Below are 27,562 nucleotides of genomic sequence, written 5' to 3'. Positions count from 1 at the left end.
GATTCCAATATAACAGAAAAAGCTTTTCCCCTGCTGTCACAGACTCCAACAGCAATAAGCTGCCTAACTCTCCTGCCGGTAATCTATCACACTGCTACCTTTCTTGCTGTCTGCTTATTCCCAAGGGAAGCAAAATTTAGAAACATACCATCACGTGGGCTTTCTTCACACAGGAAGGATGGTGTACTCTGGGTTGCAGTGACCTCAATTTCTTTCTTCCCTGCCAGAGCCGACTGTCCTGGCTGTTTTTCACTTCCCTGGCAGGCTTGGGGGCATGAATCAATTTTTGTTGCTCTAAAACCTTCCTGTTCCTTTTCCTTGCTGCTTCCTTCAGGAATCTGCTCTAGCTTACATTGGAGATTCAAGCCAGTGGCACCAAATTCCTTCTTCCCAGAGCTGCTGCTGCTGTTACTGTTCAAGTGGGTCAACTCTTCTCTCTTCTTGGCTACGGAGTCTTCACAGATCAAAGGAGGTATCTCGGTAGCAGACAAGACGGACAGCTCTGAGGGACTCAGTCTGGGGACAGCTCTCTGTTCTTCCGCCACTGTCATGGAACGCCTTACAGCAGGGGCTCCCAGTTTCCTGGGCAGAGGACTTGGTTCTGGGCCACTAGTAGGAGGCGATAGGCCAGAAGAAAACTCTTCTCGGGCAGGAAGTTCAGGGTACTTATCTGCAAGGTTGACAGCTTGGGGAACTGAAAGGTGAGAACATTCAGACAAAGCCCTGCGTATTGCCTTTTTCTGTTGAGGGGCTTGGTGAATCACAGTCCCCTCTTCAGTAGAACTCAGCTTCTCCAGTTCCTTATCATGGCCTCTGAAGGGCAAGCTTGCATTCAAACACTCCTGGGAGAGTGCCAGCATTGTGCTGGGGGGGGAGGCAGGAGGCTCAGAGGTAGGGTCTGAGGGGCCTATGGCTACCACTAGTGGGGACTCAAACACAAGTCGCCTCGTAATATCATTTGCCACCCCAATCACTGTGCAGCCAGGGATGATGCCATTCTCCTTTCCTTGAGTTGCCTCCTTTGATCCCGGAGCCACAGGATGAAAGTTGGGGTTCCAAACAGTGGTTTCCTGATTCTCGGCAAACCCAGTGGGGATATCAGCGGCTCCAGGGAAATCCAGATCTGGCTGGCTCCTGGTTTCTACCCCGTTTTCCCCTGCCACTTCCCCCTGAATTGGATTGGCTTTGCTTTTGTCTGGCTCTTGTGTGAGTTCCGGATGGAACTCGGCTGCCTTCTGGTGCACCGAGTTACCCTTCGAGGGATGCCAGTTTTCTGAAATCACATACCTGCTCTCAAGGTGACCTGAGGCTGCTTGATACGCCTTGTCCTGTACTTCACTGCTGAGCTCTTTGTCTCTCTTCCCCTCAAAAAGGCAGAGCTTATTCTGCTCCAGGAAGCTGGCATTCTTTACCAGCCCATCTTTCAGCTGCCCGTCCATGCTGACACTCAGCCCGATTTCATTCAGCGTTCCCTCTGTCCTCTGCCACTCGAATCCAGCTTGACGCATTTCTTTTGGGGAGTCCATTCGGCACTCTGCAGGCTTGCCCTGACAGAGCTGGCTGCTCGCGGCAGTGAAAGAGGCTGGCTGCTCCTCAGACAGCGACATCGTCTCTTCCACTGCTCTCCCCCACCCCTCGCTCCTGGAGCGCTAACACCACCTACAATCACACAGGGCTTACAGTGACGTCACAACAAGTCACCAGTAGTCATGACAAAACCCCGTTTCCCCCAACTTTTCTGCTTCTTCAAGCAGTTGAGGGTACAATGTATTTAGCAAAATGAAGAGAAATCAAGTACGAATGAAAAGGAAGGAAACTGCTGCTTTCTGCATAACTAAATAACACTGAAATCTGCAATTTTCTGTTAACTTGCACTTGTTTAGATCTCCAATTTAAAATACAGTATGGTGCCAATCCAGGCACAGAGATAGTAACTATTCTGGCTTTCACTGGCAGAGATACATAGCTACCCACACATTTACTTCTCATACTATGCCTACCTTTCCATATTTACCCACTCAAAAACCTGTTGTAAAAATAAGCAAAACTTATTTGCCAAATCTCTATCTATAACCCATAAATAACAACAACGACAACAAATTTCTGGGAGGAAAAAATCTCAATGTAGTACTTCAACAGCTGGTACTCTTTTCTAAGATAAAGCTGTTACAGCAACTTGTCAAATTCACTTGCAAATTGACTAGATGGGGGTTCCTAAATCCCAGTGAGGGCCCGCCTGGAGCTGTGCATCACGAAAGCGCTTAATATATGGCTTATTTAAAGACTCCAGTGACCAGGGCTTTGGGAATATGTATTCCAAATATAAAATACGCATGGGACTGGACACTCTTCCAATCACAAAGCACTGAGTTCTCTCCCTAATCTCGGTCCTTTGGCTCCTTGGATGAGCTGGGTCACTGCCTGACCCCAGCCCTCTCCCTTTCAGCCTACTATGCTGTCAAGCTGAACTGCTGATCTCAGAACCCCAACCATGAAGAGACTGTCAGCCAGTGGACTCTGAAGAGATTTCATTGTGCTTGGAACAGTGAGAATGGCAGAAATTCAGAACTGTTGACCTATCAAAACTGCTTGAGCAGGACCTTCAGAGCATGCCCCACATTAGGGACCTGGGATGGGTGGGAGGCTGGGTGGGGCTTCGCTCTTTGTTTTTCCCGACCCCAGAAATACGGTGAAGAAAAAAAAAATGATGATATTAGTGTGGAAACAATGGTCTTACCACTTTCCTGTAGCTCTTGACCCTTTGTACCCTAATCAACTGTCAAATATAAATAAATAAAATTTTTTTAAAAATATGAGGGAACAAGGTACGGAGCAGTAGCCTAGCAGCTAAAGTCCTTGCTTTGCATGCGCCGGGATCCCATGTGGGCGCTGGTTCTAATGCTGGCTGGCATCCCTGCTTCCCATCTAGCTCCCTTTTGGCCTGGGAAAGCATGAGAGCATGGCCGAAAGCTTTGGGACCCTGCACCTGTGTGGGAGACCTGAAGAAGCTCCTGGCTCCTGTCTTAGGATTGGCTCAACTCCGGCTGCTGCAGCCACTTGAGGAGTGAATCAGTGGACAGAAGATCTTCCTCACTGTATATCTGACTTTGCAATTAAAAAAAATGAGGGAACTAGAAACATGCCTTTTACATTTTTAACACACTCACATCTCATTAAAAATGACTGAAACACACATTCAAGCAACCACAGGCCTGCTGTTAGGTCACAGTATATCTTAACCTGGGGCACCAGGGCCATATGCTCAGTAACCCTCTTGCTTCATGCAACCTGCCTGTTGGCAGAAGCATGTCTGGAGCAAAGAGCAGCATGTTTGAACAAAGTCACAACCTGAGTTGGCCATCATTTTTTCATGGAAAAGTGTATTTTCAAACAAACATGTTTTATACCAAAATATATATACCCATCTTCCATCCACTGGTTTACTCTGTAGATGGTTGTCAATGGACCAGGCCAGGGAAAAGACAAGAGCAAGGAATTTTACTCATTAGTAATTCCATATTAGGGTCCAAATACTTTCATCATCTGTCATTACTATCCAAAGGCCACTAGCAGGACCCAGCGTATTAATTCAACTGGCTAATCCTGCTTCTTGAAGAGCCAGGATCCCACATAGGTGCCAGTTTGTGTCCTGGCTGCTCCATTAACCATCCACCTCCCTGTTGGTGGCCTAGGAAAGCAGTAGATAGTCCAAGTGCTTGAGCTGCTGCAACCAGGTGGGAGGCCCAGAAGAAGCTTCTGGCTCCTGGCTTCAGGCTGGCTTAGCTCTGGTAGTTGTGGCCACCTGGAGAGTAAAGCAACAGATCCCAGATGTTTCTGTCACTCTACTCAGCAATTCTGCCTTTCCAATAACAACAAACAGATAAATAAATATTTTTTAAAAAGGTTTTAATTGAGAAGACTGATATAAAGGGAGGAAGAAAGATAGAGAGCAAGATCTTTCGTCTGCTGATTCACTCCCCAAGTGGCCACAAAGCCCGGAGTTTTGCCACTCTGAAGCCAGAAGCCTCTTCTGGGATTCCAAAGCAAGTGCAGGGCTCCAAGGCTTTGAGCCGTCCTCTACTGCTTTCCCAGGCCACAAACAGGGAGCTGGAAAGGAAGCGGGGAAACCGGGACAGAACTGGAGCCCATAGTGGATCACAGTGTAGGCAAGGCGGGGACTTTAGCCAGTAGGCTACCACGCCAGGACCTGAAATAAATAAATCCTAAAAAACATAAAAAAGTAACTTTAGGGGTTGTTCCTCAAGTCTCTGCCAGATTGAGCCCTTCCTATTTTCATAGTATTCTACCCCGTCTAGGGATATGGAATCAAAATGCTCGTTTTTTTTCCTTAATATTACAACTCTTGATATATCAGATCTTTTTAAACGGTCATGGGCCTGGTATGGTAGCTCAGATGCTGAGAATCTCGCTTTACATGCACCAGGATCTCATATGAGCCCTGGTTCTAATCCTGATTGCCCTGCTTCCCATCCAGCTCCCTGCTTGTGGCCTGGGGAAGCAGTTGAGGACGGCCCAAAGTTTTTGGACCCTGCATCCATGTGGGAGACCTGAAAGAGCTCAAGGCTCCTGGTTTCAGACTGGCACAACTCCAGGCATTGTGCCCACTTGGGGAGCGAGTCATCGGATGGAAAATCTTCCTCTCTCTCTCTTCTCGTAGTCCCTATATATCTGACTTTGCAATAAAAATAAATAAATTAAAAAAAAAAAACGGCAAAAATGGCCATAATAGCAGGAATAAAGTCAATTCAAAGCCAGGAGCCAGGAGTCTGAGTACCCCATATGCGTGCAGGGTCCCAAGGCTTTGGGTGATCTTTCACTGCTGCCCATGACCATAAGTGGATGATAAGTGAGTAGTCAGGATATGAACCAACACCCAAATGGGATACCAGCATTGTAGGGCGGAAGGACTGGCCTGTTGAGTCACTGTGCAGCCACAACACAATAAATTTTTTGATTTTATATGCTTTTTCTGGAGCTGTCCATTTCTGCTGGCTATAAACTGACTCTCTAGAAAGACATGCTTGGGGCCCGGCAGCATAGTCTCGCGGCTAAAGTCCTCACCTTGAACGCCCCAGGATCCCATATGGGCACCGGTTCTAATCCCGGCAGCTCCACCTCCCATCCAGCTCCCTGCTTGTGGCCTGGGAAAGCAGTCGAGGACGGCCCAATGCATTGGGACCCTGCACCCACGTGGGAGACCTGGAAGAGGTTCCTGGTTCCCGGCTTCGGATGGGCGCACCGGCCGTTGCGGCTCACCTGGGGAGTGATTCAACGGACGGAAGATCTTCCTCTCTGTCTCTCCTCTCTGTATATCTGACTTTGTAATGAAATAAATAAATCTTAGAAAAAAAAATAGACATGCTTGGCAGAAGAATAGACGGATCCTGTTTGCATTCTTTATGTATAGCCTTTATCATTAAAACTCTGTCAACTGATCCCAAAGGTTGGAAATCTGGAGTGTCCTTTTTTTTTTTTTTTTAAGATTTATTTATTTTGTTACAAAGTCAGACATACAGAGAGGAGGAGAGACAGAGAGGAAGATCTTCCGTCCGATGATTCACTCCCCAGGTGAGCCGCAACGGCCGGTACTGCGCCGATCCGAAGCCGGGAACCAGGAACCTCCTCCAGGTCTCCCACGCGGGTGCAGGGTCCCAAAGCATTGGGCCGTCCTCGACTGCTTTCCCAGGCCACAAGCAGGGAGCTGGATGGGAAGTGGAGCTGCCGGGATTAGAACCGGCGCCCATATGGGATCCTGGGGCGTTCAAGGTGAGGACTTTAGCCGCTAGGCCATGCCGCCGGGCCCTGGAATGTCCTTTAAGCTTAAAAATTTGAGGTTCTTGGGGGGGGGGAGGGTTTGGGGAGGGGTGGGGGGAATTCCAGTGCAAAAAAAAAAAATGTGTGTCACATAATGCAAATTAATTAAAAAAAAAATTTGAGGTTCTCTTCCACTCTGCGTGCAAAGTGCATAGGTGCTTGTGTATCTGATCAGAAGGTGGTTTCTAGGATTTAGACATACAATAACACATCCAATCTCCGGGTCTTCTACAGCAGATTAGGCTCTCTGATCACAGCACATTTAGTGGCAGATGTTTGTGTTTTAACACTGTGCCTAGAGCTAGTTAACCTGTTCAGGGCTTTGCTTTCGTATTTGTGGCTCTGGTTTCTCTGCATTTTTAGCAGTTACCAAGGCAACATTAGTTCCCTGAACATACCAACTGTTCATTGTTACTGTCTCTCAGAATAATTCTAATAAATTATCATTATTATCCAAGTTAATAATTTTACTGATTATAGTAACTCATGATGCTCTTTACTTACAAAACTAGAAAGTGGTGATGTTACAAACTGATTTCTTACCTAGAAGTAAATGATGCATGTATTTACCTAAGAACCCGAATATGCAAATAGATTTCAAAACCAAAGCCTATAGAATTGTAGAAACATTTCTTAGTACATTTAAATCAGAAAGTCACTATTCTGATTTATTTACAAACACTAAAAAACAAATGGAACAAAAATTAAAAAGACGATCATCTGATCTGTGTCAAGTCACAAAATAAACTAGCTTGTTGACAATCCATTAACAAGAAAGCTAGAGAAACAGAGGCAGGATTCCACCTCACCATACAACCACATGGTCTGCAGGCATCCAAAGTGGCAGGTTTACCTACTGCATCAACCTGTCATATCCTTTCCATATATTTTAAAAAGATTTATTTATTTTTGTTAGAAAGTCAGATACACAGAGAAGAGGAAAGACAGAGGAAGATCTTCCATCTGATTACTCATTCCTCCAGCGGCCACAACAGCTGGAATTCAGCCAATCTAAAGCCAGGAGCCTCTTCTGAGTCTCCCATGCCGGTGCAGGGTCCCCAGGCTTTGGGCCATCCTCGACTATTTCCCCAAGCCAAAAGCAGGGAGCTGGAGGGGAAAGGGAATTGCTAGGATATGAACCTGTACCCAACCATATGGGAGCCTGGCATGTGCAAGGCGAGGACTTTAGCTGCTAGGCTACCACATCGGGCCCATCCTTTCCGTGTTTTAAGAAAATTACCTGGCAGCACCGAAACCAGAAGCTGTAAGTTGTACATCTTATCATTTATTTTCTAATGGCTCCAATGTTATTTGTCAGTCAGAGGACAAAAGTGAGAGGCACGAGAATGTGAGGAGACTCACCCCCTTGTAAAGTAGGATAAACAGTAACATGAGCATTGACCACACAGAATTTTTTCATACTTAAAGTTGAAATAGTCCTGGCTGCCCCATTTCCTATTGAGCTCCCTGCTGATACACCTGGGAAAGCAGAAGAGAATGGATCAAATCCTTGTACCCCTCTACCCATGTGGGAGAGCTGGAAGAAGCTCCAGGTTCCTGGCTTCAGATCAGGATAGTTCTGGCAGCTGCAGTCATTTGGGGAATGAACCAGTGTCTAGAAGATCTCTCTTCCTATCTTTTCATCTCTGTAACTTTGCCTTTCAAATAAAAAAAATTTTTTTAAAGCATTAATTATTTTAAAGAAATGGTACCGATTTCTCAGTTCTGTTACACTTATGAGTTCCAATATTTTCCATTACATACCAGTGCAAAGAAAAAAACAGAACAAGACAGGAGTAGAAGTAGAGCAATATGGAAGAGAACTTCACAAATTGTACTATTGTTAAGACATCACCAAATGGGTATTTCTCCAGTAGTAAAATAGTAGCAAGTACTAAGATTACAAGTGGATTCTCATCTGCTGAGCATATTTTATTTATATACAAGGGCCTTGAAACTGTTAGAATTCTGGGTCTATAAATTACTCCAAGTTTCACACCAAGAAAATTTCCTACTGTAAACTGACATTCCCAGCTGTTGGAAGGCAGTTGACGGCCTTAAGCAAATTGAAGAGAAAGAAATTAAGTCAAATTAAAAGGGAAGCCTGGCTTCAGAATGGCAAGGGAAGGGCCTGTCTATAGGGATCCTATCTGAAAATGTCACATCCTTCCAAACATGCATCCTATCACAAAAACAGTCAAGAAGTCCTTTTCTGACAACTTCAGTTCATCCTCCACGAGATATCCCATTAATTTTTCCTGTCTATGATAATCTCTCTAATATGGGAAGGGTTCCTCCAATCAAGATCCCTTAAACTTAGAAGTTTAAGGTAGAAGAGACTTTACTGATATATCCACTTCCTCTACTTCTAAATCAGATTCAGATCAGCAAGTGATAATTTGTGTGTAATCCCAACAGTGTCACTGGGCAACAGAAGCACATAAAGCTCTAGGCTATGTATTAAGAACAACCCCTGAACATGCCAAATACAGACTCTGGGAAATAAAACACTGGGCTCTCAGGAGATCTAGACTTCACTGCATTCAAAACGAACCTTTGAGTCACCATTTATGCACTCCAGCTAGAAAAGTGCAAAGCTACCAAAGTAAAAACATTTAATTACTAATTATCAGCTTACATCTGGAAGCATTTGAAACTTCAAGAACAAATAAAGTCTGGGCTTTAGTGTCAGGAAGACTTGGGTTCACACTCAAGCCCTGCCTCTTTACGATCTACGTGACCCTGGCTTCCAGAGTCATAATTTCCTCATCTATGAAATGAATCACATGCGATTAGCTCCCAGATAATCAGATACATAATCTTCACAAATGACGATAGGTGTTATTGTCTTCATTAATGTCACTAATAATAGTATCTTTACTGTCAACACTGAAAACTACAGGTAAGAGCATACACTCTCAGAACAAAAGAGAACAAGACAAAAAAAAAAGAGTACAAGACATGAGAATCACAGCCAATCCAGGGGCAGCAGAGCTGCCATGTATGATACTACTGTGCTTGGTAATTCCGCCTTGGTAATATGGTTGCTAACAGAAAGAAGATAAAAAGAGAACAGATAAAAAAACATGCAAATAAAACCCTTCAGCATTCTTAACTCACACAGAAAGTTTGTAACTGGATATAAATTCATGCAGAGCCCAAGTTTTATGCAAAAGAACATGTCCATGCAGAACATAAGCTTAAGACGAGCTTCTCCAGCCTGACTGGCCAGCCAGAGCAAGCACTTTTTTTTAAAAGTTACTAAAGTTAAAAAAAAAAAAAGTTACTGAAGTTAGTAGTTGCATCATGTAAGCTGAGAAGCAGTGATGGAGAAAATGTCATTTGTAGGCTGTGAAAACCTTGATTAGTTGTACATTTTCAGATGGCAAGGACTCTTGACATTTCTAAGTCTTAAAAACCATTTATTTCATCAACCTCATTCCAATCACTTCACTTACTAGAGCTAAAAAGGAAAAAATTATGAAGGATTCAACATGGACACATTTTATGGACAATTCCGTGGACACAGACAATGTCCAAAACTCTAACTCACAAGCAACTATTGGCCAATGGATGCAAGCAATCAGCTGATCAAAAAACATGGCTGCACATCTGAGACGTCATTTTCAACCAGAAGAAACACACAGTTGGTGTCTACCCCTGCTGGTTTGAGGCTACCATTTCCCAATGGAAAACACATCTTTGAAGTTTAACACAAAAGCAATCTGGAAACTCAATACACTCAGCACAATACACACTGAACCAAAAAACCTCACGTACAAAGCAAGAGATGGAATATTGTCTTTCCTCCTATGAGTCCTTTTACCAAACACTCATGAAAATGTGGTTGTAAGCTTTCCTTGTCTGCTAAAAATTCATTGCTTAAAATTCAATTTCCCTAAAACTCTCGGCATGCAACCAAATTACCTGCCTTTTTGAGCTAGACACGAGGCATGCCTTGGCCACAGAAACATGTAAGCAGTAGTCATTAGGATATCATGCCAACACATCAGCAATCAAAAGGGATTATTGTCTGGATGCAACCAAGGCACAAACTCCACCATTTCAATGCTGACTGAAAAGCCACAGTAAGCACACACATTCCACCATGGCAGGTTCATACCACTGGACTTCCGTTGCTTGGACTTCTCTTGTTCCTGAATTGTAGATTTTGGCAAAGGTGGAGTAAGTCCTCGGGACTTGGTAGGTCTCATATAACCTTTCATGGGTTCTGTCTCTCTTTTACCTTCCTTCTTCTTTTCACTCAGTGTCTTTGGTTCAACTTTTGCAGTCATGTCCTGAGGTGATTCCACACTCTTATCCTTGAGTTCTGAGCATTGAGGATCCTTGGAAACAGTCATTCCTAATGTTTCTACCACTTCTGGTGGAGCTTCAACTTCACCAGAGAAAGTATCTGATGGTAAGTCTGAGGTTGGCAAGGAAACAAGCTCCAATTCTGTGCTTTCTTTCAATTTGTCCCTTTCATTTTTGGAAGGTGGAAGAATAACATCCACTTCCTTATTCAAACTAGCTGGGTCCTTACAATTTCTATGCTCAGCATTTTGGTCCTCACAAAAACTGAGCTTTTGTCCCTTATTTCCCATTAACTCAGGTTTTTGAACTGCAGTGGGATCTGCTTCGGTCTTACTGTTTCCTGGAAATGTGGAGCAACTGTCCCTGGCGGGATGTGCCTCTGGGACTCTGGCCGTTCCCGGCAGGCTCTGGTCTTCTCTGAGCACTTCAGGAATAAGGTGTCCCTTGGCTTGCTCTGTGACTTTGTCCACTAAATGCTGAGATGCCACACTGTGCACTGACTCAGATTCCCCTCCCACATGCCCTTCACCTATCCCCGCTTCATTTTTGATGGGGCCAGCAAGCTCACCTTTATTCTTAAAACAGTGGTCTCCACAACTGTAACCTGTTTCCACAACTGCAGAAAAAGTCAGGGCAATTCCTTCTGCACTTGCCGAGGGGAAAACTGCAGAGACAGGTGTGGGCTTTTCTGGATCTGGGAATCCATCATTGTTGCATCCACTGACTACTAACAATTTGGAACTCTCGTCTGGGGCTTTCTCTTGCTTTGCCAAGGTATCTGGGTGTGAGCTACCTTCCCTTACAGCCTGAGCAGTAGGGACGGGCAGTTTTTCACAGGCTGCTGATTCCACAGTCCCTAGAGGAACTGACTGATTCACTACCCCTACTGCTGTCTTAGGACAGGTAAATGTAATATTTCTATTTTCATCTACATAGCCCATTCCTTCAACTCTGTGGTCCCCTGTGGTTTCCATGGGAACAAGTATTTTTGTTGTATCTATCTTACTCTCGAGAATATGCTTCTGGGGAAAACCACTTTTAACCTTTTTACTTTTTCCATCACTGCTCCTTTTACTTGGTTTATCCACCACTGCAGTATGTTCCTTGGTTGTGTCTGTCTTGCTCTCCTCAGACAGTGCTAAAGGAATAAATTTTGCCCCTTGTATTTGCTCTGGGCAGCTGACATTTGTCTTCTTGGCAGCTGGTTCTGTAACAGCAGAATTCTTAACTGTTTTTACTTTGTCTCCCTCAAGAATGCTAAGCTCAACAGAACCAACTTCAACATTTCTATCGATGCTGTCAACCACTGGTGCATGTGAGAACAAAGCATCACGCATTTTTGGGGAAATGGGGTCTAAGTCCTTATTTTTATGAGGAATGCCATCAGTGGTATCTCCTCTATTTTTCTCCACCAAAGGTGGGTTGAGGATTTCTTCCTTGCTCTCCATTTTAGCTAGCTGTATTGAATAATTATTTTTAAATTTTTTGGTTTTGCCTTCACGGCCTCTCTTCTTAGGCTTTTCAGAAATGCAGGTCAATGTGTCATGTTCCATGCAAGGACACTCTTCTTTTTTGCTCTGGTTACTGACACCCTTATCTTCGACTAGCGCTGCTTCTTTTGTCCTAACACAAGAATCCAGAGTCACGCTAGACCCATAATCCAAAGAAGTCAATGCCTTCAATGTGTCTGCCCCTCTAGGGTCAGTGGTCTCCTTAGATTCCCTCATAGCCACTGTTTCAGTAAGATCTAATCTGCACTCTGTTGATTTTAAAGGGTCTGGGATCTGGGCCTCACTTGGACTCCCAGGGGTCCCTTTCTGAGTTGCAGGACCTGGATCATTTGGCACCATGGCAGTCTTTCCATCCTTCTGGCTGTCCAGAAACAGTGGCCGGTCAGGTTTCTCTTTTATCTTGCTGGAATTTGGTTTCACCTTTCCTGAACCAATCCTGCCTTTCCTGCTTTTTCCATCACCTACAAATGTCTTAAACAGTTCATTACCTAGCCCAGGGCCCTCAACTAACACCTGTTTCTGCAGCTTCTCAGGTGCAAAGATGCTGATCTCTTCTATTTGCTTGGGAAATGCTTTCTGTTTTTGTCCTTTAATTTCCTCTGTTTCTTTTTGTCTGAAATTCTGTAGGGTAGTCATTTTACTGTCATCATTCCCCTCCTTAACATTACTTTCTAATCGATTACTTGCTGTCAGAGTGGGCATCCAATCAGGTAGTTCTTTTGCTGTTGGGGATTTTGAAACTTCCGCAATATTTTTTTGGTTCGAGATAGGAGAGCCACCTTCTTTGGATCTGGCCTCTACAAGAGTCTCTCTATTGGGAGCAGAAACTTCTGTCGGGGATCCCTTTAGATGGGGAGGGCTTTGAGCCACAGAAGCCTTCAGGTAGGGCGCCGGCAGCAATCTAGCATCTTGGCTTTGTGGCACAGACTTGTCATCTCTGTCCTTATGCTCCAGCCCAAACTTCGGCAGAGAAGTGACTGAAGTTTTAAGAGGTTCTTCTGAGGGACATGATGGCACATGGAGACTCTCAGAAACAGAGTCCTCAGGTGCCAGTTTGATTGTTCTGGGGTCAGCTATCCTTGGGCCCAGTGTGACAGACTGGCAGGGGAGAACAGCAGCTTCTCGTGGGTCGGCTGCAATGCAATGACCCTGAGGGTCATCAGGACCGTCATCATCCCAAGCCCCCCCAGTCCGGGGCTGACCATATCTCTTCTGCTTTGGTTTCTTCTTCTTCTTCTTTACCATCACTGCAGTGTTTTCAATATCCCAGGCCTCCCTGCCAGGATCCCTCTGGGATTCAAAGATGTCACCATGAACACTTCTCCTTTGGTTCCCAGGCTCACCACTGGAAGATGAGCTGGAGACCCAACCCAACTCAGACACAGGGAAGGGGCCCGGCCTAGAATCAAGAGTCTTCCAGGGATGGGAACCTGCTGGTAGCTCTTGCAGGAGCTTGGCAGGCTTGGGCCGGATGCACCTGCGGCCACTGGGTCTGCAAACTTGTTTGGCTTGTGTGGGAGGGGTACCTGCAATACATGAAGTTGGCTAAAATTCCAAACAACAAACTCCTTGTTGTGTTTCTTTTATTAAAAAAGAGTCCATTTAGCTACTCACTTAATGAGTCTGTTGCTACCAATATATATACTAGTTTATATTAAAGAGCAGGTTTTTCTAAAATGTTTTTCATCTTGAACTGGGGTTATAGTAAATCTTTAGCAAAGACCATCATTTTTGGTAAAAATTTTTTCTCACACATTGTTATAAAATATTTCAAACATTCTAACATATACAATAAGCTTTTACTGACTACAAATCTTGTATTTGTAATTATTAATACGTAAGTAAGCTCCAGTTTTGCAACAATATGATAAGCCTCTCATGCTTGTCTCTTTTTGGTGACATTTATTGGTTGATTAAATATCTATCTGACTTAATCAGGCATCTAGTTATCCTAACCAGATCGATTTGGGAAACACACCAGAAGGTTAAAGATATGATTCTTAAAAAGAAGGAAAGAAAGAACATGAGAAAGTATTTTAGCCAGAGAAAAAAATTTCATCATTCCAGAACATCCTACTTTAAAATATACAAATGTGTTAAGATTTCAATGTTCTATTTCAAAATGTACTTTCCAAAAGAGAAATCTACATAATGTTAAGTAAATTAATGAATTTCAGCAAATGAGCATCACTGGAAAGTTCCAAGAAATGATCTAGTCCAAGTGTCTGCCCTCAAGTCAGCATGATGTAAATCCAAGACTCCTGGAATTGTCTCACCAAACAACCAGTCTGTAAGGGTTTCTGTCAAGTCCGAACCAATGACCTGGTTTCAAAGAATATTACAATATTCACACGAAACTTACTGTATTGATTCTGTCTCATCCCATGTATCTAAATCCCAATCTTTCTAAATATCTCAGATAAATCATTGCTTGTTTTTTTTTTTTCCAAAAAAACTCCTAGTCGATAGCATCCCAGGTATTGATTTTGGCAATCAGCGGTTATTTGGGTGTCATTTTTTACCCTACTTTATACAATTAGGTAAATTTTGAGTTTAAGAACTTATGCTTACGAACTTCTCTTTCCAACTCAGTCATAAGAAGCAGGATACAGCAGCTACAAGTATATCTTAGCAGGGTGTATTTTTTATACAAGAAGCATATGAAAAGGCATTCATATTCCAATTGTCCGGAAAAGTAAACAGAAAGTCAAATTGATAAGAAAATGCATATATTTCTCATTTACTATTAAAAAGCATCTGATCAGAAAGTTCACTGAATGATCAAAATTCCTAGTTGCAAATTATAGAACAGTTCATCAAAGTTTAAATTATCTAGTGATTTTGTTAAAAAAGATGCAGTGGGAGCCAAAGATTGCATTTCTAACAAACCCCCAGGCACCACAGATATTGTGGAGCTTTGAACACCCTAATGAGCAAGAATTCAGAGAATATTTGGCCAAAGTAGTCATCCTGGAGCTAAATAAGCCAAGATATGGCCAGTTAACAGGCCTAAGACCTCATAAGAAAGAATAATACACAGGTGGACTGGATCAGAATTTAGGCATCCTGAACTGCTATCATCTAAAAACATGTAGTACACCGATTTTCTGGTGAAACAAGATGAAATCCTTCAAAGAAAGAAAACTGATTTCAAAATTTACTGATCCCAACTTACCTGAGGTCTCCAGAGAAAGTTCAGGGGATTGACTGCTGAATGGTTTCTTTTGCTCCAATTTCTCCACAGAGTCCCCATCTGTTGGCAAGCTGCACTTTTGGCCCTCAGCGGTGACTGGTTCTAAAGGTAATAAAAATCATAAGTTTTGGGCCCGGCGGCGTGGCCTAAGGCTAAAGTCCTCGCATTGAAAGCCCCGGGGTCCCATATGGGCACTGGTTCTAATCCCGGCAGCTCCACTTCCCATCCAGCTCCCTGCCTGGGAAAGCAGTTGAGGACGGCCCAAAGCTTTGGGACCCTGCACCCGCGTAGGAGACCCGGAGGAGGTTCCTGGTCCCGGAATCGGATTGGCGCGTACCGGCTGGTTGCGGCTCACTTGGGGAGTGAAACATCGGATGGAAGATCTTCCTCTCTGTCTCTCCTCCTCTCTGTATATCCGGCTTTCCAATAATAATAAAATCTTAAAAAAAAAAAATCATAAGTTTCAGAGAAGCACTACTTCAGCTATTTTTTCCATTTGTCAGAAACTAGAGACAGGAGTAGCTCTGGATAAATTCACCTATAGTATGCAACAGAGAAGTAGAAAAGTAACATTTGGAAGGTGTCGGCAGGAAAGTAGAGTTGGGAAAAAAATTTTTTTAATGAGGAATATAACAAATGTTTGTAGTGAGTGACCCAATGCAAAGATTAAGTTGATGAGGCAAAAAAAGCAGAGAACCAGGATGACATACTTGAGTAAGAAAAAAAAAAGATGGGCTCTAAGAAAGAGCAGTTATTAAACCAGGGGCAAAGGCAGTGTGTGGAGACAGACACAAGTACTTGGGCAGATGAGGTAATAGAAGGCAGTGGTTGCCCATTTTATTGCTTCAATTATCTGAAAGAACAGGAACATAAGCAGGGAATAAGGATGGATAAAGTTTGGGAGGCTGGAAGAGTTGACTACTAGAGTAGCAGAACAAAGAGTCTCAACAGAGTGACGTCTTCACTTTCACCTGGCATGGTGTCTGTCTCTTAGTTATCGGGAGAAGTAGCAGTGTGACAGAAACATTGGGAATAAGCAGAATCCTTACCTGATGATGTCGTGGAAGGAGGTGCAGCTGATGGTTCCACATCCAGGAGAGATTTTATTGGGGAATCCTCACTCATTCCTTCCCCCATCTTTGTGATTTCCACATCTTCAACGGGAACTGGTGCCACCTCTATTTCTGAGAGCACTGCAACATTCCTGGTTGGAGTCACACTGTTGGACAGAGTCACTTCTGGTCCAGAGGAAAGAGACACATCCTTAGCCAGCACTACTGCTTCTGGGGTTAAAGGAAGGCCTTTTGCCATGGCCACCTCTGCTTCCGGAGTCGGAGGCACTTCTTTGATTGGGGTTTCCTCTTTCCCCAGGGATGGACTCAGACTGGTGACTTGGGTCATTTCTGTTTCTGGAGGAACAGTCACATCCTTGCCTGTGACCGCTTTTGTTTCTTCAGGGGTTGGAGTAATGTCCTTGACTGAGGCTACTTCTTTTTCCAGAGGAAGCTCTGCATCTTTCATCAAGAACACCTGGGTTTCTGGGGGTGGTGTCATGTCCCCAGACAGCGTGATTTCCTTAGTTGGGGGTATTTCTGGAGATGATACCATTTCTTTATCCACTGCCACTTCTATTTCTGGGAGTAGCTCTCTTTCTTTGAGTGGAGTCATGCCCTCAGCTGGGGTCAAGTCCATTTTTACGGATGGTACCCTCTGTGTTTCCTTGAACAATGTCACATCCTTGGCCGGGGTAAGCACTGTTTCATTGGTTAACACAATGTCTTTATCAGAAGTCACCTCTGTTTCTACAGGGAGTACCGTGTCCTTGGAGAAGACCATATCAGACTCACTGGATGGTTGTGCCAGTGTTACTTCCGATTGGACAGGTGGTTCTATATCTTCATCCAATGACATTTCCAATTCTGCGGCCAGTGTCAAGTCCTTGGATGGTGCCATATCCGATTTAGCAAGCAGTTTCGTATCTTTAGCCAATGCTATTTCTGATTCTATGGTTGGTGCCATGTCTTTGGCCAGTACTTCAAATTTGGTGGGTGATTCTATATCTTCAGCCAGTGTCTTCTGTGATTCCGTGGTTGGTGTCATGTGCTCAGCCAAGTCCATTTCCGGTTGTGTGGGTGGTTCCATATCTTTCATCAATGCCATTTCTGTTTCTGTGACTGGTGCCTTGTCAGTAGTCTTCGGTCCTATCGCTATGTCCGATGATTCCTCTGCTGATATTACATGTATCCGCTCAGCCAGCTCTAAAGAAGGTAAGTTGGAAATTTAGGACTCATTATTGTCTACTCACAACTTTGCATTTAATATTTTCTTAGGGGGAGTATTTAGCTTTTGTGACAAGAGCCTAAACATAGGGCCCGGTGTGATAGCTTAGTGCCCAAAGTCCTTGCTTTGCACACACCAGGACCCCATATGGGCGCTGGTTTGTGTCCGAACGGCTCCACTTCCAATCCCCTGTGTGGGGCCTGGGAAAGCAGTTGAGGACAGCCCAAAGCCTTGAGAACCTACACCCAGGTGGGAGACCCGGAAGAGGCTCCTTGCTCCTGTCGGCTCAGCTCTGGCTGTTGCAGTTGCTTGGGGAGTGAATCATCAGATGGAAGATCTTCCTCTCTGTCTCTCTCCTCCTCTCTGTATATGTGACTTTGCGATAAAAGTAAATAAATCTTAAAAAAAAAAAGCCTAAACATAAACTAAAAATTTGTCAAGTTAAGATATTCTGCCCAGGGGACAGTGATGCAATATAACAGGTAAAGCAGCCAACTGCAGTGCCAGCATCTATATGGGCATCACTTATCTTCCCAGCTCCTTGCTAATGTGTCTGGGAAAGCAATGGAAGATGGCTCTTCTTCTTGGTTCCTAGCTTCAGACCAGTCCAGCTCCAGCCGTTGCAGCTGTCTTGGGAATGAACAATAGGATGGAAAATCCTTTCCTTCTGTCTTTCCCTTTCAAGTAAATAAATAAATATGTATTTTTTCTTTTCTCCCACTCTGGGAGTTCTAATTTACTGCCCATACATATTTATTCTAAAAAAAAAAAATACTCTCCTTACTCTGACAGCTCCAACCCTTAGGAAATTAAAATACAATGTTAAATTGATTTGTTAAGAGGCCACCACTTTCAACTGTGTACGTGCTCAACAGCCCAAGTAAAGAATGCTTCACATGTGATTACCTGTAACTATGAGAACTATCTGATCATGCTATTGGCTGGATTTCTCTGGCTCTGCTCTTGCTGAAGGAACGCTTGATTCATGGACTGCTACTGTTTTTGCTTTTGCTTAGGTCAACTCCCATTAAATTAGAACTTTTTTTAAAAAAAGATTTATTTTTATTGGAAAGGCAGATTTACAGAGAGAAGACACAGAAAAAGATTCTCCATTCGCTAGTTTAGTGTTCAAACTTCTGCAACAGCCAAGCTGAGTTGATCCGAAGCCAGGAGCTTCTTCCATGTCTCCTGTGTGAGTGCAGGCTGCCAAGACTTTGGCCTGTTCTCAACTGTTTTCCCAGGCTATATGTAGTGAGCAGCATGGCAAGTGGAGCAGCCAGAACTCGAACCAGTGCCCTTATGGGATGTCAGGGTTTGCAAGTGCAGGATTAGCCAGTGGGGTCATCACACCAATCTGCAGATGACTATCTTATCAAATGAACCAGAATGAAGACTGCACTAAAGGAATATTCTTTGCCCATTAACCTCAATGTTATATTTCAATCATGATTTAATTCCTCACACTATAGTATCACTGACATAAACGCACTGATAGTTCCGAACTTTTTATCTGTTGCAAGCTGCTAAAAATATATTTCATAATTTACACTGGTTATTGCTATTGCAACCTTTAAGTGATAAAGTGGGTTTCTATCAATTTACCTGTTGTTGGCTGCTGTGGTTGTGTAGTGGCTTCTGAGGAAACAAATGGTGCTGAGTGTGGAGAGCTGGCGGCCTCTACAGACCACCCTTGAGGCACAACGGCTTCAGCAGCCAAGACATCACAGGGAGACAGACCTGATATTGAAACATAAGCACGTTTTTTAAACTTAGCCATCATTGACAAAATATTTAAATCAAAGGACCAATAAAAACAAGGCATTAAAGCTTCAAAGGAAACATTACTGTCATTTTTGTGGTTTTGGTTAATTACTAATTGGTAGTATATTATCACCATTCTCTTCTCATTCTCTTCTAGTGCCATTAAGCATTGTTAGACTACCTTTTATAGCATATTATAAAGATTCAAACACAACCTGTTGAGCTCTACCTCGAATACCACAACCAATGTAATACAGTGCATAGTAAGGTACTGTGAGCCGTAATCTGTTCATCAATGACAATAATATCTTGCCAACATTAAAACAAAACTATATGAAAATATAAGTTTTTAAGGATTAGAGAAATTCTAACATATATCAAATAATAAATGTGTGTAGCATGGACTTAAGTACTATAGAGTTCAAAAAGAACCACAAGGACCAGAAAAATATAAAAGGGTTCAGAACAAAGAGAAGAACAGAAATATAGGAAGGGGTATTCAATTTCAAGGAAAAACATTTTGAACACTGCATAAAGACACGAATAGAACAATAATGTTTCTGGGACAATGAGATCAATTTGATTAAAACTTCAGAAATTTCATAAAAATTCAAGTAAAAGATATGTTTATTTTAGGGCTGGCTCCATGGCATAGTATATTAAGCCTGTGACACAACCATCCAATACAGAAAACAGTTTGTAACTTGGCTGTTCAACTTCTAATTCAGCTCACTGCTTATGGGCTGGTAAGCCTGTAGAGGATGGCTGAAGTCCTTAGGTCTCGCATCAATGTGGGCATCCTCAGTGGCTTATAACAGTGGACAGCATACCCAGATGCACACGGAGGATATGGTGCTTCATTTAGAGCCTGCAGAGTACATCTGGTAACCATAGCAGAGGATAGAGGGCAGAACAATTGGACAACTAACCCTGCCTGGTGATGACAGCAAATATCTGGGCAAATGGAAACGCTAAGGTGGACTAAGTCAGCCAATGGATCTTGGAGGGATTTCCTCATCTTTGGATCAGCAACACTGACAGCATTTCAGAACTATGGAAATCACTTGCACAGAACCCTCAAACTTGCTCCACATGAGGGACCCTGAGATGACATTGGATGGCTGTTCCACATCCCCGGGTATTCAGGCGTTGGGAGGTTGGGTGTGACTTCTCCCCTTCTCTGCCCCTTCCACCAGATACAGAGAAGAAAAAGAAAATTTGGATCTACAAAGGTCTCAACCACATTCATTTAATACTGGATTCTTCCCACCCTAATTAACAATATAAGCATCATCAAAAGTAAAATTTAAAAAAAATGAAAATAGGATTGGGCCTGGCGCCTTAGTGTAGCAGTTAAAGTCCTCACCAGGATCCTATATGGGTGTCAGTTCTAATCCCGGCAGACCTACTTCCCTACTACCTCCCTGCTTGTGACCTGGGAAAGCAGTCAAGGACGGCCCAAAGCTTTGGAACCCTGCACCAGCGTGGGAGACCTGGAAGAGCTCCTGGCTTCGGTTTGGATCAGCTATGGCCATTGTAGCCACTTGGGGAATAAACCATCAGACAGAAGAAATTCCTCTCTGTCTTTCCTCTTCTGAAATCTGCCTTTCCAATTTAAATAAATAAATAAATAAATAAATAAATAAATAAATAAATAAATAAATACAGGATTAGAAATTTTGACAAAAATGGATCTTGGCAATTAAGGCAGGGAAATTCTGAAATAAAAAGTGAGCAGGGGGGTCAGTTAAGATCTTAATCATGAAAATTAGATAAACAGAGAACAGAGATTCAGGATGATCAATAGGTACAGCCAAAACAGATGAGAACAGATGCTTATTAGATTACTAGGGAGGTGGTCAGGATACAAAATAATGGAGGCGTACACGGGGAAAGCAAGTGGAATGTACATGAAGAAAAAATGATGTAAAAACTCAACACAGACAGATGACTGTGCTGAAACCACCATTCTGGGCCCGGCGCGATAGCGTAGTGGTTAAAGTCCTCGCCTTGCACGCGCCAGGATCCCATATGGGAGCCGGTTCTAATCCCGGCGACCCTGCTTCTCATCCAGCTCCCTGCTTGTGGCCTGGGAAAGCAGTTGAGGACAGCCCAAAGTGTGGGACCCTGCACCCTTGTGGGAGACCTGGAAGAGCTCCTGGCTCCCGGCTTTGGAGCAGTGCAGTACCAGCCATTGCGGTCACTTGGGGAGTGAACCATCAAACAGAAGATCTTCCTCTCTGTCTCTCCTCCTCTCTATCTACCTTTCCAATAAAAGTAAATAAATCTTTAACAACAACAAAAAAAATGAAACCACCATTCCAAACCAGCATCCAAGTGTTAGGAGACCATGGTCAATATCAATATCAATGACTAACTTCTCTTAACATCCTTCCCGAGAGGTCTACAGGGCAAAGATGAGAACAGAGCAAAGAGATTATGAATCTGGACCCTTACAAATACAAAACTGCAAGAGGGACTTGCCAACAGTAGGTGTCCTGGACACATTCATATTACATAAAAACAGCAGGGAAGATACTATTACTTACACATAACTACAATATATTAAATCTTTACTATGTGCAATATACTATGGCACATGAGTTGTACATAATTACTAGCTATCACATTTTTAAGGTCGATATGTTATAGAGAAAGAAGCCAAATATAATGAGGGGAGTAACATGCTCAAGATTATGAACTAGCACAATGTGAGCACAGAATGTAAATTATGTAACTTGAGATTTTATATCAGGAAGTTAGCAGTCTCTGAGCTCAAACATAACGTCTACCCTTTGATTAGAGAGAATTTTGCCAGAGCACCTATATTTCACTTTGCCACCTGGTTAACTCCAAGGGTAAAAGGTGAAAAGGCCACTCTGTCACCTGCAGTTCAACAATTCTGGGAGAACAAAATACATCACCCACCAATATGTTTCTTTGGCATAAGGATTGTTTAAAGGAAATTAAGAAGAAGCAGGATGCCAAAAAAATTCTCTGCTCTCTCCTCATTGGCCCCAAAAAAGAACATACATTCAAAGTGTTCCCTTTACTTCTCCAGCTAGGAGAAAGGAGAGACAGATTACTGCAGATAACTCTATGTCCTCATCAGCCTGGAAATGGCACCAGAGGAATCCATATCATACACTTTACTGACCACGCTTTGTCTACTGTTTAGATCCCACAAGTTGCCTTTCCTAATGAGTTCAAATCTTTTTCCTTAATCTTTTTTCTTGCAAAGAACCTATTGCTCTCTGAAGACAATGAACACAGATGCACAGAGGAAATGTTACGTCTCTTTGTATACAGAACAAACCCAGTTAAAGAGCCCATACCATAGCTATCTTTGAGGGGATCATTCTGCCCGGTAAATGCTGAAGCACTGGCTGCCCCGCTGGAGAGAAAGAGCAAGTCTTGCAGGCCTTCATCATGGTGCATCTTAAAGGAATCTGAAGTAACGAAAAGAAATCCACAATTCATTCCCAATGAATGTGAGTGGAAAGGTTCACATTTCTTAGTATCCTATGATGAACATCAACTAGCTAGAATTGGTAAATAATTCAGTTAAACTAATGAGACAGCACAACAGAGGGGATCAATGTTTATTAATGGACCTGTTATGATTAAATATGATATAAATTCCATTATCCTGTAAAATTTCATTATCTAAAGGAGACAGTGAACAAATATGTGCAACAGAAAGGACAGCTGATGTTCATCTCTATAGAGATAATAAATACATAGTAAAAATTATAAAACACACATTCATTTAAAGTAATTTCCAGAAATACAACCAGGGGTAGGCATATGGTACTGTGGTTAAGTAACAGCTGGAGGGGCCATTATTTTAGCTCAGTAAGTTAAGCCTCCACTTCCAACACTGGCATCCCAAATGAGTAGCAAGTCTAGGTCTACCTGCTCTACTTCTGATCCAACTACCTGTTAATGCCCCTGGGGAAGCAGTGGAAGACGGGCCCCTTGCATCCACAAACGAGATCCAAATGAGGTTCCTGGCTCTTTGCTTCTTCCTGGCCCAAAACTGGTCATTGTGGCTATTTCAGGAGTCAATCAGCATAAGGAAGATTTCTCTGTAATCCTGCCTTTCAAATAAGTAAGTATATCTTTAAAAAAAAAAAAAAAGAAAGAAAGAAAGAAAACAAGCAGACTACACATAAAGGGATGCCAACATTCCACATCAGAGTGCCTGGATTGAGTTCCAGTTTCACTTTGAACTCCAAGTTCCCACTAATGATCACCTGGGAGGCAGTAGGTGATGGTTCATAAAACTGGATCACTGGGGCTCGGCAGCGTGGCCTAGTGGCTAAGGTCCTCGCCTTGATCCCTTATGGCCGCCGGTTCTAATCCCGGCAGCTCCACTTCCTCTCTATCTCTCCTCCTCTCAGTATAACTGACTTTGTAATAAAAATAAAATAAATCTTTAAAAAAAAAAAAAAAAAGGGCCTGGCGGCATGGCCTAGCGGCTAAAGTCCTCACCTTGAACACCCCGGGATCCCATATGGGCGCCGGTTCTAATCCCAGCAGCTCCACTTCCCATCCAGCTCCCTGCTTGTGGCCTGGGAAAGCAGTTGAGGACGGCCCAATGCATTGGGACACTGCACCCGTGTGGGAGACCCGGAAGAGGTTCCTGGTTCCTGGCTTCAGATCAGCACGCACCGGCCCGTTGCGGCTCACTTGGGGAGTGAATCATCGGACGGAAGATCTTCCTCTCTGTCTCTCCTCCTCTCTGTATATCTGACTTTGTAATAAAATAAATAAATCTTTAAAAAAAAAACAAAACTGGATCACTGATACCCATGAGGGAGATCTGGATTGAGTTCCTGGCTCCGAAGTATTTTGGGAATGAATGATTGGATGAAGGTTTTGTCTCTCAAGTTCAGAGTTGATATGAACAAAGGCATCCAAACAAGCACATTTGGCGTTTCCCAGTATTTAAAAAAAAAAAAAAAGGGCAAAGAGAGTCAGCAGTGAGGTTGATTGAGAATTATGCCTTTCAATTAAGGAAGCCATCTTAAAATTTGGTTTATACCTTAATTACCATAAATTCCTATAAATAATGATTGATGGACCTTGACAACAAATATCTTACACATTTCTATTCCCTTGCATCACTTCAGTTCAGACCTTCAACTGTTTGAGATATCTACATAGAAACCTCATTCCTTGAGAACGAATAGAGAATGAGTATTTCTGGGCCCGGTGCGATAGCCTAGCAGCTAAAGTCCCCGCCTCACATGCGCTGGGATCCCATATGGGCACCAGTTTGAATCCCAGCAGCCCCATTTCCCATCCAGGTCTCTGCCTGTAGCCTGGGAAAGCTGTTGAGGACAGCCCAAAGTCTTAGGACCCTGCACCCGCGTGGGAGATATGGAGGAAGCTCCTGGCTTCGGATCAGCGCAGCTCTGGCCACTGTGGCTGCTTGGGGAGTGATTCATGGGATGGAAGGTCTTCCTCTCTGTCTCTCCTCATCTCTGTGTATCTTCCTTTCCAAAATAAATAAATAAATCTTAAAAAAGAGCGAACATTTCTTTGTCTCATCCTCCTCTTCCTCTTTTTTTTTTAAAGATTATTTGTTTGACATTAATTTCTTTTCAAAGGCAGAATTACAGAAAGAAGACAGAGGCAGAGTTATTAAAACTGCTGGTATATTCTCTAAATGGCTGCAACAACTAAAGATGAGAAGATCCAAAGACAGAAGCCAGGAGTTTCCTCCAGGTCTCCCATGTAGGTGATGTGGGTGCAGGGGCCCAAGCACTTGGACCATGTGCCACTGCTGTTCCCAGGCTATTATAGGGAGCTGGGTTAGATTTGAAATCACAACAACATGGAAAGTTGGCGTTGCAAGTGGTGCTTCACCCAGTAGAAAACAACATCGGTCCTCTCCCCAAGTGTATCTCTGATCTGCTCACATTTTAAATAAACTTGTAATAACAAAAGAAAACCCTAAATAATCACTAAAAAATAATAACTAAAACTAATAAATGAATTCACCAAGGCTTGAAGATAACAAGATCAATAAACAAAAAATACTCATATTTCTATACACATGTAAAGAACAGTCTCTAAAAGAAATTAAGTGCAACACAGAATAAAAAATAAAACTAATATTCTGAAAACTACAAAGTGGTATTGAAAATTATAAGCAAACAGAATATCTTATTTTCACATATTAGAAGATAGAACATTGTTAAGATGGGAATTCAGGGTCTGGAGCAATAGCCTAATGGCTAAAGTCCTCACTTTGCAAGAGCCATGATCCCATTTAGGCGCCAGTTCTATTCCCTGTTGCCTTACTTCCCATTCAGTATCCTGTCTGTGGCCTGGGAAAGCAGTTGAGGATGGCTGAACGCCTTGGGATCCTGCACCCATATGTGGAAAACCTGGAAGAAGCTCCTGGATCCCGGCTTTGGATTGGCTCAGCTCTGGTCATTGTGGCTGTTTGGGCAGTGAACCACTGATGGAAGATCTTCCTCTCTGTCTCTTCTCCTCTCTGTATATGTGCCTTTCCAATTAAAAAAAAAAAAAAGAAAAGAAAAGAAAGAAAGAAAAAGGTGGGAATACAGGGGCCTTTTTTGTGCCATAGTGAGTAAAGCCACTATCTACAATGCAATTCAAGTCTCAGCAGATCCTCTGACCCCTGCCATGTTCTGGAAAAATATCGGAAGATGACCCAAGTGTTAGAACCCCTAAGGCATGTGGGAGAGCAGGAAGAAGCTCTTGGCTTCTGTCTTGGATCTGGTCCAGCACTGGCCATTGCAGAGGCTGCATTTCTGTTTTTCCTTTTCTCTTTCAAATAAATAAAACCTTTTTTGAAAATGAAATGGAAATATTCTCTAAATGACATACAGATGCAACACCGATTCCTATACAGATTCCAGCTTCAAATTTATTGTAGAAACTGTCAAGATACAAGGGGATTGCAGGCAAGGTAATCCTTTGCCTGTAACACCAACATCCCGTGTAAGTGCCACTTCAAGTCCCAGCTACTCCAGTTCCTTTTTTTTTTTTTCCTTTTTTTAGCTTTGATGTTGTTTACATTCTTAAGGTCAAGGAATGCAGGAAGGTGGGTGGGACAAATGCTTCCAATTTTCCTTTTCTTCACTTTCCTCCTGTTCTCTGGGAGAGGGTAGTGGAGGTGGACGCTCCCAGCTGCCAAACTACATCAATACCTAGTGATGATGTATGTCTACCTGAAGTCATCTTAGAAGCCCCAATTAGGAGACTATTCCGAGGGTACTGCTAGAGTGGCTGACAGTTTATGAAAAATGCCTATTTTTAATTACTAGGCACTGTGGCATTCAGGTTAAGTTCTGACTGGCAGGAACATCCCATAATAGTGCCATTTCAAATTCCAGCTGCTCCTTTCTGATTCAATCAATTCCTAATGGGCTGGGAAGCAACAAAGGATGGGTGAAGTCTTTGGGCTCCTGCACCTAAACAGAACCAGAACAAAGTCACTGGCTCCTGACTTCAGACCAGCCCAGCTCCACCAGTTGTGGCCATTTGGGGAGAAAAACCAGTGTATGAACCAGTGTATTATGTTTTGTTTCTGTAAATCTGCCTTTCAAAACAAAAGTTTTTTTGATTTTTAGAAATTTTATTTATTTAAATAGGAGGAAGACAAAATAGAAAGAGGCAATAAAGAGGGCTCCTCACTGCTGTTTCATTTTCTAATGTCCACTGTGGTCCAAATCGCACAGAGCAAGCACGGGGGGCGGGGGCACAATCCCATTAAAATCACAAGAACCCAATTACTCAAGTCTTTGCTCCTGCCTCCCAGGGCCTAGGTATGCACTGATGGGAAAGTGGAATCAGGTACTGAATGTGGAATATGCTATCTGAACTAGGAGGCTAATGTCACTTCTGCAATAAACTAATGCTTTAATTCTATTTTTCTATGAATTAGAGATTTAATTATTTATTTGAAAGACAGAGTGGAAGATAATTTCCATCAATTAGCTCATTCCCCAAATACCTAAAAGATAAAGCTAGCAATTATGTATTTTTAATTGGAAAGGCAGATCAGATTTACAGAGAGAAGAAGAAACAAAGGAAAAGATCGTTTATTTGATGGTTCACTCCCCAAGTGGCTGCCAATGGCCAGAGCTGAGGCAAGATGAAGCCAGCAGCCAGGAGCTTCTTTTGGGTCTTCCATGTGGATACAGGGTCCAAAGGGCGTGGGCCATCCTCTTCTGCTTTCCAGGCGATAAGCAGGGAGCTGGATGAGAAGTGCAGTAGCCAGGATGTAAACAGACACCCATATCAGATCCCAGTGCTTTTTGGATTAGCCACTTGAGCTATTGTTCTGGGCCCAAAGCTAAAAATTCTATTTGGGTCTCTGAAGTTCTGGTGGGATGGCAGTACATGGAGTGCTGTCTCCCAGGCACAAGAGCAGGTGGAACTCAACTCAAGCACTCTGATATGGGATTCTGGCATTCCAACCTATGATAACTCCATGAACCACAACACCTACCCCAATCATAAACTGTTGAAATTCCTTAAAATATAAAGGATCAAAACATAAAATATAAGAATTCACATTAAAGGCCCGGCAATGTAGCCTAGCAGCCAAGTAGTTTCGGAGTGGCTCAGCTCCAGCCTTTGAGACCACTTGAAGAGTGAATAATCGGATGCAAGATCTTCCTCTCTG

At 43.1% G+C, this 27,562-nt stretch overlaps 1 protein-coding gene across 12 annotated transcripts in view; it reads right to left on the bottom strand.

Moving 5' to 3' along the window:
- MAP4 (microtubule associated protein 4) overlaps nt 1–27,562 on the bottom strand; it is a 116,058-nt gene that overhangs the window by 19,336 nt on the left and 69,160 nt on the right. For 5 of the 12 annotated variants that reach the window (XM_058678690.1, XM_058678691.1, XM_058678693.1 and 2 more), the window contains exons 5-9: nt 22,230–22,343; nt 18,736–18,870; nt 15,903–17,111; nt 14,836–14,955; nt 9,959–13,186 (exon numbers count right to left, since the gene is read on the bottom strand). In XM_058678690.1, the coding sequence (XP_058534673.1) occupies nt 9,959–13,186; nt 14,836–14,955; nt 15,903–17,111; nt 18,736–18,870; nt 22,230–22,343 (4,806 nt within the window). Of the gene's footprint in view, nt 1–148; nt 1,935–9,958; nt 13,187–14,835; nt 14,956–15,902; nt 17,112–18,735; nt 18,871–22,229; nt 22,344–27,562 lie in introns of those variants that run through there. The other 7 variants (XM_058678695.1, XM_058678697.1, XM_058678698.1 and 4 more) reach the window with 3 other exon arrangements.

This window comes from Ochotona princeps, chromosome 21 (genome assembly GCF_030435755.1).
Source record: "Ochotona princeps isolate mOchPri1 chromosome 21, mOchPri1.hap1, whole genome shotgun sequence".
Lineage (NCBI taxonomy): Eukaryota > Metazoa > Chordata > Mammalia > Lagomorpha > Ochotonidae > Ochotona > Ochotona princeps.
The sequence above is the reverse complement of the archived record's forward strand: the minus strand, read 5'-3'. Positions and strand labels throughout refer to the sequence as shown.